This window comes from Rhagoletis pomonella, unplaced genomic scaffold (genome assembly GCF_013731165.1).
Source record: "Rhagoletis pomonella isolate Grant_MI unplaced genomic scaffold, Rhpom_1.0 Rhpom_scaffold_00011, whole genome shotgun sequence".
Lineage (NCBI taxonomy): Eukaryota > Metazoa > Arthropoda > Insecta > Diptera > Tephritidae > Rhagoletis > Rhagoletis pomonella.
Window position 1 is genome coordinate 15,709,158 of NW_023458565.1, and position 18,028 is coordinate 15,727,185.

The following is an 18,028-nucleotide window of genomic DNA, read 5'->3' on the forward strand; positions in this document are numbered from 1 at the left end:
TTTGGGTAATCCGGACGAGGGTTCAAGGATAATCGTAACAATACTATGCCGTTCGAAGCTGGCGCAAATCACTCTTAACGAAACTGACCATTCATTTAAATCATTTCCTGTTTCGGTGTGGAAAATGTGAACTCGTGCAATCAGCAATTATCAGCAGGCGACATCTAACGGTGGAAAAGACAAACTACTTACAAAATAAAACGCACTTCAAATCCGCCAGATGTAGCTACGAAACGGTTTGTGTGTAAGATAAACGAAAGCGTTTCATACTGCAGTTTTAGTTGTACACTGAAAAAAAAAAACGTTCGTCAAATTTATTCGTTATATTTCCTTTTTATTGTAAGCTTGTTTCTATTTTTTTTAAATAATGATAATAATAATAGATTGGCGCTTACACATATGTTAGTGTTTGGCCGAGCTTCTTCTCCGACTTGTGGTGTACGCCTTGATGTTGTCACACAAAGCGGAGGGACCTACAGTTTTACGGCGACTTATGAGGCCGAGTCTAGCAAATTACATAACCAGTACCATATATGTGGTTTACATTTCTAACTTCGTACAAACATTATACAAATTCAACAAACTTTAACAAATTTTAAACTTTTTATTTAGAATTGTTAGAAAAATTTCAGGTATGTATGCAGTTTTATAGCCACATAAATCTGCATTTAAAACTTCGTACAAAAATTATAAACATTCAACAAATTTGTACCAATTACCAGTGTTGCCAACTTTTGATTTTCAAAAAGCACCAAAAACTTGGAAAAAAAGCGTTTTACCACACTAAAAGGACCAAATGGTTTTGAATCGATTGATGCTTTTTTCATAACAGTTTGTATGTGTTTAACAAAAACAAAAAATTAACAATATTTACAAGAATGCATACATAAATCAATAAACAAAACTTTTTCGCTCATAACGATTGAAAAGCCACATGCTATAATGACTCATGCTTACGACGTAATACCGAAGTACTGCACATTAAAACTGATATAACTCAAGAAAGACAAAACGAATCCCAACAAACGTAAATCATGCCCTAATTAGAAATGAGCAAAAAAAAAATTGTTTTCATTATATAACCTCAAATATATTGAACAAGGTGAATTTGCAAGTTCAGCTTTTTATCAATCATGGTTGTATTTAAGTGCATTTAAATTTGTAGATTTTTGTAAATTCAGTGCTGCCACAGCTTTAAATATTTAAAAATTATTTCAGGTTTTAACTATATCGGAGTAGTTTTAGTTCAGAAAAAAAGCACTAAAAAAGGCACTAGGCACTAAATAATTTTTTTTGGCGTTTTAATTTTCGAAAAGCACTAAATCTAGTGCTTAAAGCACCAAGTTGGCAACTATGCCAATTACACACACAAATTTTTAAATTTGTATTTAGAATATTTAGAAAAAATTTTAGGTACGCAGTTTTGTATCTCATTAAATTTTAATAGGTTAAAGTGCAAGTTTCAAAATGTTAGAAAATCGCGTTGACGTTGAATAATATTTTTTTGTGGACGTAGCTAGGCATTTTCTTCCATATAAAAGAAATGATCGAGCATACTTTAATACTAAAAAATAAAAAAGCTCTCCTCGACAAAAATCCGCTATTATTTTCGCTGGGCTGGAAAGAAACGCAACGGCTTCCAAAATTGTATCAGACCTTAAATTCTTACCAGTGTGTAAACGTGTGTGTGAGCAACAAATTTTAGTCAGCAGCGATCGTTTAGTTTGAAAAAAAATTAAATCCAAACCGGCAATGAATGAGTCCCACAAACAGCTAGATTTGCCTTTGCAAAAAAGCACATGTCATGGACCGACGAGTGGAAAAATGTTATATTTTCTGACGAGGAAAAGTTTAATCTCGATGGTCCTGACGGTTTTAATTACTACTGGCATGATTCGAGAGGCTTCGAGCGCTTTTCCACCAAACAAAACTTTGGCGGAGGTACTTTGATGGTTTGGGCTGGTTTCAGCTACTACAAAAGGACTCCAACTGCAAAATTTCCGACCGTATGAATTCGGAGGACTACATAAATCTTTTGGACGAAGTTTTGATTAACTTTATGGAAGATCTACCGAACACAAACGCGACATTTCAGCTGCAATACACGCATGACGTGCCACCCGCAGTTGGCTTCGAGGGAAGGAAATCCCATTTTTAGAGTGGCCATCACGATCTCCAGACTACATAAATCCGATCGAGAACATGTGAGGAAATTTTACACGTCGAATAAGCGCGGGAGGACGAAAGTTTCAGGCGGTAGAACAGCTGCGTAGCAGCGTAACTGAAGAGTGGTCCAAAACTCCGCATTCGGAGTTCCACAAAAATATTTCTAGTGTTCAAACTAAAGTTTTCTTAACAGATTTTAAAACACATATTGGAATTAGGTAATTGCCCAAATTTAAGTTAGTTCGATTTTTCACGCAGGTGGCAACTCTCCTAAATATACTTCAGAAATAAAGCCTTTTCAAAATCGTTTCGATGATATCCATCTTTTATCGATAACACTATCGCTAAAAATTTTGATGACAAAATCGATAAAAAAATATCGGTAAAAAAACGTATAAAAATATCGATTATTATATCGATAAGTCCCGAGAATCCCGAAAACCTCTTAAATCCCAAAATAGTTCCCAGAATTGGTCTCTATGTTTCTATCTATATCCTTTTTCTATAATTACCTATATTTTAACCTTTCTTCCGCTATCTTCATCTTTACTTTTATCAGTATCCTCATCTTTTTCTTTATATTTATCTTAGTTTTACTTATCTTTTTCTTCATCTACATATTGTCCTTCACCTTTGCCTTAGATAAGTAGTGTTTAAATTTACCTTGGTTTTCATTTTTGCCTTTATATTTATGCATCTTTTTTATTTTTACCTTTGCCTTTATCCTTTTCCATTTCCGTTGAATTTGCCAATTTACTCCCAACCAACCAACCGCCCCTAAAGAAGTTTCATTTCAAAAATAACAAATATCAAATAAACAAAAGGAAAATAGAAAAAAATTTGTTAAAATGTCGTGTCCCTATTTAGTTTTCCACCACTGTATATACAATCATCAGCTTCCATATTATATTAATTAAAATATAAACATCGTTTTTCACAATTGCTTTCGTGAAACTGGCTATTAAAGCTCAAACAGACGGCAGCGTTGATCCGGATCAACTCGGGAATTAACTGGAGTTGATCCGAATTAAGTCCGAATTAATCAGGATCAACGCTGCCGTCTGTTTGAGCTTTTATAGTCCCAAACTTAGCACACAAACGAGCAACACATTCATAAAAGAAAAGTTGACATTAAATAAACGACAGGTAAATAGCCAAAGAATGCTAAAATGTCTCTTCCCATTCCATATTTTCGCCACTGTACACACTTACTTGTCTGTAGCTATGATAGTAGATATGAATCTCGGGTAGACAACTCCAACTAGTACTTGATTACCGTTTCTAATTGTCGATCAAAGCATCTCGAACAACACCTAAAAGCTACTGTGCAACAACCATGAGTTTCATACCTTCCTTAGTACACACGTACGAATGTATGTATGTATGTGCGTTTGTTAATTTGTATGCTAACAAAAATGTGGGCATGTGTGTATTTAATACCCTTGTTAAACAACGGTACAAAGTTTTTTTTTCATTTCCTAAAACACTTGGCATGCTTTCAAACCGATCGGATTTTCCTCGAGCCGAATCTCCCTAGCCGAGTTGGCGCTCAGCAAACGACATATCTATGTACAACCACGTGTACATATTTACACAAGTGTTCAGGCGACCGTTCGGTCGTGAGTGGATCAGCGCAGCTCTCCCGTTTGGATGGTTCCAAAGCACGCACTCAGCTCTTAAAAACCGACGAACCTTACAGCCTTCTAATTTCTGGGGCTCACTTGGTTAACGTTCACATATGTATGTACAAACACCACAGCTATGTAAGTTCATACATACATATATGAGTAATTAAATCCCCCTTTGCTGAGCGAGGAGCGCTTGTCGTTTCTCCTACCATTGCCTCTCTCGATCGTAGCCACTTAGCCGATCGGTAGGTTTTTGTGGCTTTGCCAGCTTTATTTAGTATCCGATGCAAGTTGATAGAAGTGAGTTCGTCTTCGGTTAAAACGCGGTTACTTTTTTGGAGCAAAGTGGCTTTCAAAAGCTTTATGTGAGTCATACGTAAAGCTGTAGTTGTTTTTGTTTTTCGCATACGTACCATCCACCTTGTACATTTCCGCTGCATATGCTATACATACATACATAAGTATAGGTACAATATGTCTTTCACAATGGAAACATTTAAAACGCAAATGGGATTTCGCGAGTACAGGACGCGCAATAAATTATCGATGGAACAACGTATGATGGTAATTAAATCGTATAAACAGACACCGAACTATCAACGTCTGGCGAATTACTTCGGTTGCAGTCCAAAGCAGATAAGGAGTATTATCGCTAATAAAGATGAGATCAAGCGCTACCACAAGAATGAACGTGCCAACAAATTAGCAGAAGAAATTGCCAATCGACGTCGAGAGAAGATTGACTTTCTCGGCAAAGTGGTCTATGAGTTTCTACTACGCGCTCTCTATCTTCGCATGCCAATCGATACATCGATCATACGACAGAAGGCATTTGAAGTGAAAGAGGCAATAGCTATTGAAAATTTTACACCAAACAATGCTTGGTTGCAAGCCTTCAAATCGAGTTACAATAGATTGGATTTAACGGCAATGATGGAGCAATTGCCCAGTTATATGGAGAAGCGACGTTCACTGAAGTGTATCGATATAATTGAGTTTGTAAGCAAGCAAGAGAGAGAGGAGAAAGAAAAAACACATAAGAGGGCAGATGAGAATTGCAACAGTGTGTGGAAAAATGAGCACTCCAATGGAAGTAGTCGGTATGAAAGCGAAAAGGCGATACAGAATTTCATGGAATCTGAAAAAGACGTTGACGATTATGTAGCATATGGCAGTACTGAAGATGATGCTGATGTGGAGAATATTGAGAGTGGCGGAAATATGAGCACAAAAGCTGCACCAATTGTCGTTGATCTTGATTCGGATGAGGAAGAGGAAGAGAGCGCTATGGTGCCAGCGGTGGAGACTGTATCAGCCAACATAAGTTGTGATGCGAGCAAGCCTATTTTAAAACCCTCAACGCTTCCACCGTTTCCCGATATACACAGCTATCCGGAAGCCATGCGTCATCTGAAAGTGCTGGAAGATTTTGCGATGATAGAAGAGAACTATCGCGCTATTGGCTTGATAACGCAACTGGAGCAAATTTTCAAGAATCCACCGAAATTGAAGAGCTTAGTGCATTGAATAGTTTAATTGGAATTTTTATCGTTTCATGTTAAGGCAGTTAATTAGATCTAGTATTTACATTTATGCATACGTATGTACATATTTTTATCTAGAAGATAATTAAAAATCGATAGAGGAAATATTTTTAAACGAATTTCCATTATTTGATAACAGTAATGAGATTCGATTTTTACATAAATACTACGCCTGTTAAGAATTATTCAGGATAAGACGACATTGTTCTAAATGTTAATATGTAAATATATAAATATGTATTTACTGTTACAGGTAAATAACTAATAACTCAATTTTTGTTATTTATTAGATCTGTTGTTGCAAGAAAAGGTTGAAGATAAGATTGCTTGAAGCTTGAATGTCACTAAGAAACGGACTTAGAAATTTTGTTGTACCAACCAAACCAAATTACACAAAAATGAGAGTTAAAGTAAACCTTAAAATGATTTTGCTCCAGTATACATATCACATGTTTTCTACATACAGTAGGTCAAAGTTTCCACACTTTGGGTCATAAATTCGATTATCTTACAAATCATTTTATATGATTGATTTTAAACCTAATTCTTGTCTTTGGAAACCTATAACTTTAAAGGAGGTCCTTAAAAATATCAATATCATTGGACATCGCTTGATTTCATTCTGCGTAGAAAATAAAAACAATCACGAAGAATTCAAAGTGTAAAAAAATCAAAAGTTGCTACCGGGGTTTCATTTTTTTTTAATCGCAAACATTCAACCGTTTATGAATTTACGAACAAGTTTCAAGAATGAGTCAAATTTATCAGATTTCAGTTACAAAAAATAAAGGAAAATAAGTAAAACATTTTAACACCTCAACCCCTTTTGATATTATAAGAGAAGAACTTCCAAGTAAACTCATTAAAAATCGCAGCGAGAGGGTTAAAATATTATACAAAAATGTTTATCAGGAAATTACAATAGAGGTAACCGTAGATGATAAAATCGTCCGATTTAATGTAAATGCGTTATTCGGTTTTATCTAAAGTTGAGAACAAAGCAGTTACAAATGGATGTAGGTGTAAATTATAGGAAATTCATGGGCAATCACTTAGGTCCAGTTTCTCAATGTCTGGTTAACACTAACTACAGGTTATCCACTCCCTGTTATATGTTATGGAGTCGATCACGTCGATAAGTATGTTGAACCTGCAGTTAGTGTTAACCAGACATTGAGAAACTGGCCCTTAGTCCCATAAAATTATAAGTTGGAAGGAAATATCTTAAAAACCTACATAATTTGTGAACACCTTTTTAAAAATAGATATTGACGGCTGAGTGGATGATGGACCTACATATTATATATCGGCGGCTGTCTACTAAACATTATCAAGAACACTCTATTTCAGAATTTGCCTGAAAACGGCATATCTCAGCTGCCGTTTCAAAAATGCCTTATCTCAACATATGTTCAGTTGAGATAGGGCGTTTTTGAAACGTCAACTAGGATAGGGCGTTCTTCAGACAAATTCTGAAAAAGGGTATTCTTCAATGAAATTCTAAAATAAAGTGTTCTTCAGCAAAATTCCGAAATAGGTCGTTCTTGAAATTTTTTTCTGAGATAGGCCGTTTTCGAAACGGCTGCCGAGGTAGGTCGGCCTTCCATTCAGCCGTCGGTATGTTATACCTTAATACCACGCACTAAAAACACAAAATTAACTGGTGTGTTTTTTTTTTTAGTTTGGTCGCCTTATTGCTGCGGGGTACATAATATAGTAGTCTCTCGGATGGTTCGCTGGAAGTAGGCAGATTTTTTGTTAATGATTTTTCAAAGACAGTAAATTGTACAATGCAGTCACGTCTTGGTTAATTTGGGAAAAAGAGGCAATACATAATCGAAAAAAAAATCGCAGAATTATGAAAAAATTGTTTCTGTTTGGATATTTTAGTAAATAATAATATGTACATATTCACAATTTTCTTGTCTAATGTAAGCGCACGGTAAGTACATACCTACATATGTAGAAAAAGATATAAAAGGTTAAAATTAAATTTTTTATTTTTTTTTTATTTTTTTTTTATTTTTTTTAATATCTTATGAACTACATCACAATACAATAAAGATAATTAATTTGACTTTCAGTTGATGTAAACAATTTATATGTTTTTAATTATGTTTTTAAGCCAAAATACTAAAAACGCAAAAAATTTAATTTTTTTTATGAAAAAAACTGCATTCATAATTAATGCTAAAGTAATTTACTTATGTATGTATATTATTTAGGAAGTACAAGTTATTACCTTTAATTCGATATATTTTTTATTATAATCTGTTTTTGGGTTTTAAATATTTAGTGATAGTAAAAAATATAAATAAACAAAGCAAAGTAACCTCTTATATTTATCTTCTTTATTTTTAACTTGCTTTCCGTACGTCATGCGGACTGCGCCCCTCGGGCGGGAAAGGAGCGTAAAACCGTCGGGATTAATTAATTAAATTTGGTATGATTGAATTCGGCGTAAAAAGTTCTACCGATCCGTATTTTTTTTTTTTATAGCTAAACGGTCGGTATTCTAGACTTGTTTCAGGAAATTACGCAAACGAAGTGATGCCAACGAATATTTAGTATATTTAGTATGAAGTTTAGGTGTTACTACTAATATAACTAGATCAGACTATCTCGAGCAACAACTAAAAGCTACTGGCAACCACCACGAGTTTCATACCTTTATTGGTACACTCGTATATATATTAGGGTGGTCCAAAAATGCATGTGAAAAAGTAAAGTCGGTATTTTTATGCTCTCACCCCCTAGGATTTTATTTATTTTGAAATCAAAACATATTTAGATGTCGCTCAAGGCGCCCAAAGTTTTACATGTATTTTATGTGGGGAAAACCAACTTTTCGTAGAAATGGTATAGAATTCTTAAAAATCAATATTTTTCTATCGGAAAACTCTGCTTATCTGCAGGAGATTCCCAGTAATAACACCCAATTGTATATTTAACAATTTTTTTATCGCAACTATAATTTATAGGTCTGCCATAAACCCACAAAAACCCCGAAAAATGCAATGAAGGACCAATAAAAAATCGTTAGTATTCAAAAACAACAAGAGTTTTCCGATCGCAAAATATTTATTTCAAGATTCTATACCATTTCTACGAAAAGTTGCTTTTTCCCCATATAAAATTACCTACATGGAAAACTTTGAGCGCTTTGAGCGACATCTAAATATTTTTAGATTTCAAAATAAAAAAAGGGGTATACTTTTTTCGATATAGAACAATCCTAGGGGGGTGAGAGCATTACGATTCCGACTTTACTGTTTTTGGACCACCCTTATGTACATACATATGTATGTAGGTTTGTTAATTTGAATGTTGGTATAAATGTAGGCATGCGTGTGTGTATTTTATTACGATTGTACGGTAGAGAACATTTTTGTTTATTTCCTAAAACACTTTGCATGCTTTCAAACCAGCGATCGGATTTTCTCGAGCCAAATCGCCATAGTCGATTCAGCGCTCAGCAAACGATTTAAAAGGCAATATATACATACTACATATATACATGTACATATTAACACAAGTATTCAGCGACTGTTCGGTCGTGAGCGGACCAGTACAGCTCTCCCAATAATTCCGAAGCACTCACACAGCTCTTCAAAACCGACGAATTTTACAGCCTTCTAATTTCTGGAGCTCACTTATGCACATACATAAGTATGTATAGAAACATCGCATATATTAACAAACATACATACATATGTACATACATGTGAGGAATTAAATCGCCATTGCTGAGCGAGGAACGCTTGGCGCTTCTCCGACTATTGCCTCTCTCGATCATAGCCACTTAGCCGACCGATATGTGTCTTCGCCTGCTTTATTTAGTATCCGATGCAAGTTGATCGAAGTGAGGTCGCTTTCGGTTGAAATGCGCTTACTGTTTTCGGGCAAAGTGGCTTTAAAAAGCTTTATTTGACTCATACGTAAAGTTGTTTTTGTTTTTTCCCATACATATCATCCACCTTCTCCAAGTCTGCTGCATACATACATATGTATACTATACATAAGCACATACATGTAGATGCAATATGTCTTTCACCATGCAAATGGGCTCTCGCAAGTACGTTAAATTATCGTTGGAGCAACGCATGATGGTAATTAAATCGTTTAAACATACACCGAACTACAACCGTTTGGCGAGTTACTTCCATTGCAGTACAAGGCAGGTAAGGAGTATCATCGCCAATAGAGATAAGATCAAGCGCTACCACAATGAACGTGCCAAGAAATTAGCAGAAGAAATAGTCAATCGGCGTCGAGAGAAGATTGACTTTCTCTGCGAAGTGGTCTATGAGTTTCTACTACGCGCTCACTATCTTCGCATGCCAATCGACATATCAATCATACGAACGAAGGCATTTGAAGTGAAAGAGGCATTAGCTATTGAAAATTTTACACCAAACAATGATTGGTTGCAAGTCTTTAAATCGCATTACGATACATTGGATTTACCAGGAATGACGGAACAATTACCAAGTTCTATGGAGGAGCGACGTTCGTTGAAGTGTATCGATATAATGGAGTATATAAGCAAGCAAGCTGGAGGGAAGGAAGAAAAAACACATATGGAGTCAGATGACACCCCTGGAAGTGGTCGGAATGATAGTGAAAAGGCGATACAGAATTTTATGAAATCTGAAAATGACGTTGATGATTATGAAGCGTATGGCAGTACTAAAGATGATTTCGGGAATCATGAGAGTGTTGAAAATATGACCACTGCAAGCGCGAGTGCTGCACCGATTGTCGTCGATCTTGATTCGGATGAGGAAGACGAAGAAGTAGAGAGCGCTGTGGTGAAAGCGGAGGAGACTGTATCAGCCAACACAAGCTCTTTTGCTGCTATGCCTATTTTAAAACCCTCAACGCCCCCACCTTTTCCCGATATACACAGCTATCCGGAAGCCATGCGTCATCTGAAAGTGTTGGAAGATTTTGCGATGATGAAAGAGAACTATCGCGCTATCGGCTTGATAACACAACTGGAGCAGATTTTCAAGTATCCATCGATATTGGAGAGCTAACCGCATGAAATAAGTCTAGATCTACATAATACTTTTATATAGGTTCAAGAAAATACTTTAAACTACAAAGAAGTATTTTTGTACAAATTTCGACAGATTGTACAGTTAAGATATTCGATTTATATGAATACGCCTAATAAGAAAATTTCAGGTTAAGATGACATTGTTTTAAATGTTAAAATGTATATACGTTCATAAATATGTACTATTACAGGTAAAAAAAAACTGATAACTAAATTGTTATTTTTTAGATCTGTTGCTGTGAAAAACCTCTTACCATCTGCCGCATTTTTAGAGACTTAAAAATAGAATGAAGCTTTGAATGTCACTAAGGAAATTAGTGTGTAGCACGAACCAATTAGGCTCAAATGGTAGTTTACGTACGTGATAATCAACAATTCAAATGACACAGTAGGTCACAGTTTCCACATTTTGGTCACACATTCGATTACACAGGCCGACAAAATTTCATTAAATTCTCTACGTGCTTTCTTTAATGTGCTGAATTCGAATCTGACTCCAGAATAGCCCAATCACGTCAGGTTTTCGAGATATTCTAACCTAAAAGTACAAAAATCACGGTTTTTGGGCACATTTGAGCCCCTGTAACACGATGAAAAAAAGTTTTTTCAGAAAGATTATCCTGTTATCTAAAAGTACTACTCCTCCCCTCCAAAATTCGATTTAAAGCTTTAAAAAATCTTTTTTTGTCACCGAGAAGCCGTCTATTGAATTTACTGAGTTTATCCAATACACCCCATTTTCAGAATATCCACGAATTTACTAAAAAGGTAGCTAGAGGGTTAAAATGTTATACAAAAATGTGAATAATGAAATTTCACTAGAGGTCGCCAGGGCTGCCGTTTTGGGCTTTTCCTACCAAAATTAGTAGATTTTTTCTCGTTAGTGAGGTGGTAGGACGCTTAAAATTTTGGCAGGTTTCTTTGCTCATAAAAGAGAAAGCATCTCTGGTTTGTAGTAGTGTGTCACTTTGTCGGCACTGTTAGCAGGCTTGCCAAATTGGGCCAATTTCAGTTTTACCCTCGTTCTGTTTTTTAGATGGGTCCAACTATTTGCCAAATACCTTAAAAAACTCGTTGCTTACTGGTATAGGCGGAATTTCACCAATTACCTTCGGCGATTCTCTGAACTCCGTATACGCTATAAAAAGTTGTATCCACTGGGTATCTAAAGGGACATCAAGTGATTGATTGATGGATTCTTCGAATCGATAATAGATTCAACAATGTCAAGGTTGTTAAACTATTTTAAATGGCACTACACCTTTTTCAGTTTTAGTTCAGAAAGTTGCAATTCATATTCAGAAATTCCATTTTAAATTCAGAGTTACAATTCAAGTTCAGAAATTCCATTTCAAATTCAAAAAATTACAATTCAAATTCAGAATTTCTGTTTCAAATTCAGAAAGTTACACTTCGAATTCAGAATTTCCATTTTAAATTCAGAAAGTTGCAGTTTAAAATTCAGAAAGTTACAATTCAAATTCCGAATCTTCCAATTTAAGTTCAGAAAATTTATATTCACTGTGCGATGTAAAGAATTGAGGTTGCATAGTAGAAGCGACTGTGTCACAAAGTTTTTAATTTAATTTTATTTAGTGTATGTATAAAAGTGTGTATGGGTATACCTTAAATAATGCATTAAAATCGCTTGAAAAAGATGGAACTTAAAGATAACTAACGACATATGCCTAACGACAATGTTTTATAAAGTCGTATGCCGCACAATACCCTGTAGACATTTGCTCCATAAAAAATGCATAGAAAGCTTGTCATCAGCCGTACCTAGTCTATGTGCAATTTGCCGAACTGAAATTAATAGTAAGTATTATGTTAAGTTATGTGAAAACACCTACACATAAATATATGTAAATATGTTTTATCTTTTTATTAGGCATCGAGGATATAGAAAGAGTGAAATACAAGAGGTACACTTCCCAAGATCGGGAGAGAATCGTTACTGTTGCGAATCGGTGAGAGGATTGGCCAGCATTAGCGTCATCGCTTGGAATAGCCTACAAAACTGCTTTTACCTGGGTGGCGAGTGGCAGAACTACAAAAGATCCAATGGGAGGTAAAAAACCCACCAAGCTAGGAAACGAGCAGATTGATGAAATACTCCGTTGGATTGAGGAGGAGGCGAAAATTTTTCGTCATTTTAATATAACGCTATCATTGTCTACCATTAATAACTACCTCGAAGGAAAAATGTACACTTAAAAAAGTTCACACAGAACCATGCACACTTAACTCACAACAAAACAAAAACAAAAGAGCAGAATATGTAACCCAACTCAACACATTCATACAAGCCGGGAAACAGCTTGTTTTCATTGACGCGTGGTCGTTCGATCTTATTGGCGCTATGTCGGCTTCATCAGTTGTAAGTCTGGATCGACAACGAGGCTCTTTTAATACTGATTCGTGTAATCGCTGGATTGGTAACGTTTTACAGAAGTGGCGCGGTTCTGGAAACAACTGGAGTGACTTAGGTACTATATGCGATAATGCGCCCTGTCATTCCAGGATTGAATCTGGCGTGCAAGAGCACTCGAATGGGCAGGCAAGTTTGCTTCGTTTGGGACCATATTCGCCCATGCTGAACCCAGTAGAGACAATATGGTCTAAAATTAAGTCACTTGTTAAGTCAAGTATAGATGTCCCCAACGTCCCAATCCTGGACATTAATAGAGCAGAGGCTACAGTATTTGGAAAAAAAATTTATGATGCCAAAGTAGCAATATCAGGTGGAATTTCTGAATTTGAATTGTAATTTTCTGAATTTGAAATGGAAATTTTCTGAATATGAATTGCAACTTTCTGAATTTGAAATGAAAGTTTCTGAATTTGAAATGTAGCTTTCTGAATTTGAATTGCAACTTTCTGAATTTAAAATGGAAATTCTGGACTTGAATTGTAACTTTCTGAATTTAAACTGGAAATTCTGAATTTAAAATGTAGTTTTCTGAATTTTAAATGAAAATTCTGAATTTGAATTGTAACTTTCTGAATTTTAAATGAAAATTCTGAATTTGAAATGGAAATTCTGAACTTGAATTGTAACTTTCTGAATTTAAATTGCAGCTTTCTGAACTGAAACAGGTGTAGAAGAAAAATTCAAATGCATACTACATAACAAATGTACGTGTTTACAGAATATGTTTTTTTTTTATTATACACGAAAATTAATAAGAAAACTTATTGTTAGCCATACATATTTCCAGTAAATCAGAGAATCTCAAAGTTTTTAACCGCAACTAGAAGAAAATAATGGCAAACCCGCAGCGCGCAGATTTTTCCCGCAGCCCCGAACATTTGGCAAATCTTACCGTGAGGTTTATTTTTACCTTATCTGCTTATTTATGTACATACGTATATTTCATAAGGCTGGTATTGCACTTGCGAAGCGAATAAATTTGGCGAAGCAAACGATTTGGCGAACACACCTAAAATTTGCATTGTGAGTGGCGAATGAACTTTTTCGCCGGACATGCGTCGTTGCCATTCAAACAAATTAAATGAGTTCATCCTCATTTGACGTTTCTGTTATTTATACTTCGAATTCCTTGTTATTACAAACTAAAATTTGAAAAGCAAAATGTTTTATAACGTAGATTTATATTTTGAGGATAGTTATAATGTTGAACCGCGAGCTAACCTTCTTCGTCAGTGGCGTTTTATTAGAGATTACTCTAATCCTATGGAGCTGCCGTCCACAGTGTAAGTATCCAGTGCAGGTAGGTTATTCAATGAAACATGAAAAATTTGTGCATATATGTATATGTATTATAGATTTATAGCGAATTTTCGGCTAAGCAAGGACGCTTTTATGTATGTATGTGCTGGACAAAATCAAGGACAAATTTAATTGCCGCCTGTCCTCATCTGTAACGCCAATGCTAAAATTGTGTTGCGCACTGAAATTTTTTGCGCATGGCAGTTATCAGCAAGCTGTAGCAATTGGGTCTTGCGCAACCTACAGTTTCGCTCATTTTAAAGGAGGTACTGCCCATTTTAGAGAGATAAGTTTGCAGTGCTTCGATAATCACAGAAATGACAGCAGAAGAGAAGCAACAGGCAAGGAGCAAATTTTTCTCCAGATCAGGAATACCCAACGTGATTGGCTGTGTTGACGGAACACATATTGCGATGTATGCCGCCACCACAGCAACACTGATAACTTCGTCGAGTTTTTTTTTCAATGTTTGAAATTCATTCGCAAAGGGTATCTTGGATTTCGGACTGCTTCTCCAATGCTTGGATTCTAATGGATTCTCGATCCTCAACAGTCATTCTATTTCGGGGAGTTGATGATCCCGGTGCGAAATCCACTTCTTGTGGAGCTTGTTCGCCCAGGGGCTCTTCTGCATCTAATTCATTGGCACTCACCGTAGTTTCTGCCACGTTGGTGCCAAATGAAGAGCCTCTAGGGTTCACTGCTTCCTGCGGGTGGAGCAGCTCATCGACCGTTCGCTCTAGTGGAGTTAAACTTTGCTGCGTGTACGGTCCTCTTCCTGTGGCCAAATTTTTTCAGCTTAAGTTTGTAGTCTAACCAAACCTAAATAGTACATATGTATGTAAGTAACTACGGTCACACAAATTAGTTCAGTTCTTACCTTATTCCACTAGCGTCCGCTACATATTGGAGGACCAATGGCGTTAAGTTCGGTAGCGAACTTCTCCCACAGCTCTGCCCTGCTCTTCTTTGTGGAACCGAAACTCCCCATCCCTCTTGCGACGTCTGGATTATTTTCCATCATGCTAACCAGCTTTTGGAACTGCTGCGTTGTTGTCCGTTTTGTTCTGAAAATTTTATTTTATTAAATAAAATAAAATAAATAAGATTAAAATTTACTCACGTCCTTTCCATTTTCAAACGCGAACAAAATAAACAGTCGACAAATTTTAACAGCTTTGGCGAATGTCGAATTTTCGCTAGTGCCAATACAAGAAATTCATTTTCGCCACTCGTTCGCAAACTTGCGGCGAATTCGCTAGAGATTCGCATCTCACTCTTCGAGACGGCTAAATTCGCCTATATTTTAATTCGCTTCGCTCGAGACTACACCTTTTCCAACAGTATTTCAGAAAAACACAAATGTATTTCAGAAAAGGCCAAATGTATTTCAGAAAACCTCAAATGTATTTCAGAAAATCTCAAATGTATTTCAGAAAAACCCAAATGTATTTCAGAAAAACGCAAATTGTTTTCAGAAAAATATTTTTAGAATACAGCTATGCTTTTCTGAAATACATTTGTGCTTTTCTGAAATACATTTGCCCTTTTCTGAAATACATTTGTGTTTTTCTGAAATACATTTGAGGTTTTCTGAAATACATTTGACCTTTTCTGAAATACATTTGCGTTTTTCTGAAATACATTTGAGGTTTTCTGAAATACATTTGGCCTTTTCTGAAATACAATTGCGTTTTTCTGAAATACATTTGTGTTTTTCTGTAATACATTTGCGCTTTTCTGAAATACATTTGAGGTTTTCTGAAATACGTTTGGCCTTTTCTGAAATACATTTGTGTTTTTCTGAAATACTGTTGGAAAAGGTGTAGTCGAGCCTGAGTTCTGAACCTTTATTTGATTATATTAAATTTTTTAGTGCAAAATGCAGATAAAGTAGGAATTTTTAAGAAAACTTATTCTCCTGTTCCAGTTAATAAATGTTACATAAAAAAAAAATAGTGGAAAACAATTGAATGGTTCTCCCAAAATAAAAAAAAATAAAAAATACACAAAAAAAATTTGAAATGTTATAAAAAAATGTTCACCGAAAATAACATTTTTTTGTTTTTAGTAAAAATTGGTTGGAAAAACGAAGGCTCCGGTGCATTATGAACATTAAATTCCAATTTTGAACCACTGTGTGCTGGCTTCGGCGTGCAGTATGAATTATGGTAAACGCATTTCGGTAGCGAAGGATGGCGAAGTCCTTGAAAAGGATTTGGCTTAATTTTCCGCTACAGCAGGGGAACTTGTACAATTAAATAATATAATTAACTGGTAAATATTTGATTTAAATTACGATATGGGTAATGTAGGTACCTACTTTTACCATACAAGTTGTATGTACGTATTCCCAAATCAATTTGAAAAAAAGTGTCCTTTATTTTACTTTGGTTAATATGGTCACCTTACATATAAGTGATTTGTGTAGTTTATTATTACCCTGAAGGTATTATATTGGTTTTAAAAACTATGTTATAACAAGTTCTATTTTTTTTTAATAAAATATTTGTTAAGTCGATTTCATGACTTTTATAAAAAACAAATTGACGATTTTTGGCGATCTTTTTTTTCAGAAATGTCTATTTTCTTTTTAAACAATCTGAACACCCTTATATTAACACAAGTGTTCGGCGACCGTTCGGTCGTGAGCAAAATATGTATATTCAACAAAGTGTGATTGAATTTGACATTGGTCTCAGCAGAACCATCCTATAAAGTCAAATTGAAATAATTTTGTATGAATTTTGTATCGCTTGTTTATATTTTTTGGCATAGTAGTACCTTAAAAGAGAGCCAACTTGAGTTGTCAATCACACCTTGGTCGTGAGCGCACCAGCACAGCTCTCGCAATAGTTCCGAAGCACTCACTCAGCTCTTCAAAACCGACGAATTTTACAACCTTTTAATTTCTGGTGCTCACTTGATTGGCATTGCTTATGCACGTATGTATGCATGTACATATGTACAAACATCGCATCTATGAACAGACATACATACATATGTACATATGTACATATATATGAGGAATTAAACGACATTGCTGAGAGAGGAACACTCGTCGCTTCTCCGACTATTGCCTCTCTTGGTCATAGCCACTTAGCCGACGGGTTGATTTTTGTGTCTTCGCCTGCTTTATTTAGTATCCGATGCAAGTTGATTGAAGTGAGTTCGTCTTTGGTTAAAACGCGGTTACCTTTTAGAGCAAAGTGACTTTCAAAAGCTTTATCTGACTCATACGTAAAGTAGTATTTGTTGTATTGTTTTTTTCGCATACGTACCAGCTACATTCTCCACTTCTGCTGCATACATATACTATATGTATGTAGGTGCAACATGTCTTTCACCCTGGAATCGTGTAAAATGCAAGTGGGCTTTCACAAGAACAGGACGTGCAATAGATTATCGATGGAGGAACGCGTGATGGTAATTAAATTGTATAAAGAGACACCGAACTACCAACGTTTGGCGAATCACTTTGGTTGCAGTTTTAGGCAGATAAAGAAAATTATTGCGAATCAAGATGAGATCATGCACTTTCACAAGAATCTACGTGCGAAAGATTTAGCAGAAGAAGTTTCCAATAGCCGTCGAGAGAAGATTGACTTTCTCGGCAAAGTGGTCTATGAGTTTCTACTACGCGCCCTCTATCTTCGCATGCCAATCGATACATCGATCATACGACAGAGGGCATTTGAAGTGAAAGAGGCAATAGCTATTGAAAGTTTTACGCCAAATAATGCTTGGTTGCAAGCCTTCAGATCTCATTACAATAGATTGGATTTAACGGCAATGGTGGAGCAATTACCAAGTGATATGGAGATGCGACGTTCGTTGAAGTGTATCGATATAATTGAGTATGTAAGCAAGCAAGAGAGAGAGAAGAAAGAAAAAA

At 35.6% G+C, this 18,028-nt stretch overlaps 2 protein-coding genes across 3 annotated transcripts in view; both read left to right on the forward strand.

Annotated features, from left to right (window-relative positions):
• LOC118746690 overlaps positions 1–18,028 on the forward strand; it is a 31,325-nt gene that overhangs the window by 13,159 nt on the left and 138 nt on the right. Inside the window, exon 2 of one of the 2 annotated variants that reach the window (XM_036480572.1) lies at positions 9,917–10,578. In XM_036480572.1, coding sequence (XP_036336465.1) covers positions 9,917–10,377 — 461 coding nt within the window. In that variant the 3' untranslated portion in view covers positions 10,378–10,578. Of the gene's footprint in view, positions 1–9,168; positions 10,579–18,028 lie in introns of those variants that run through there. The other variant, XR_004993872.1, reaches the window with a different exon arrangement.
• LOC118746689 overlaps positions 17,284–18,028 on the forward strand; it is a 6,835-nt gene continuing 6,090 nt past the window's right edge. The window contains exon 1 of the mRNA XM_036480571.1: positions 17,284–18,028. Coding sequence (XP_036336464.1) covers positions 17,470–18,028 — 559 coding nt within the window. The 5' untranslated portion in view covers positions 17,284–17,469.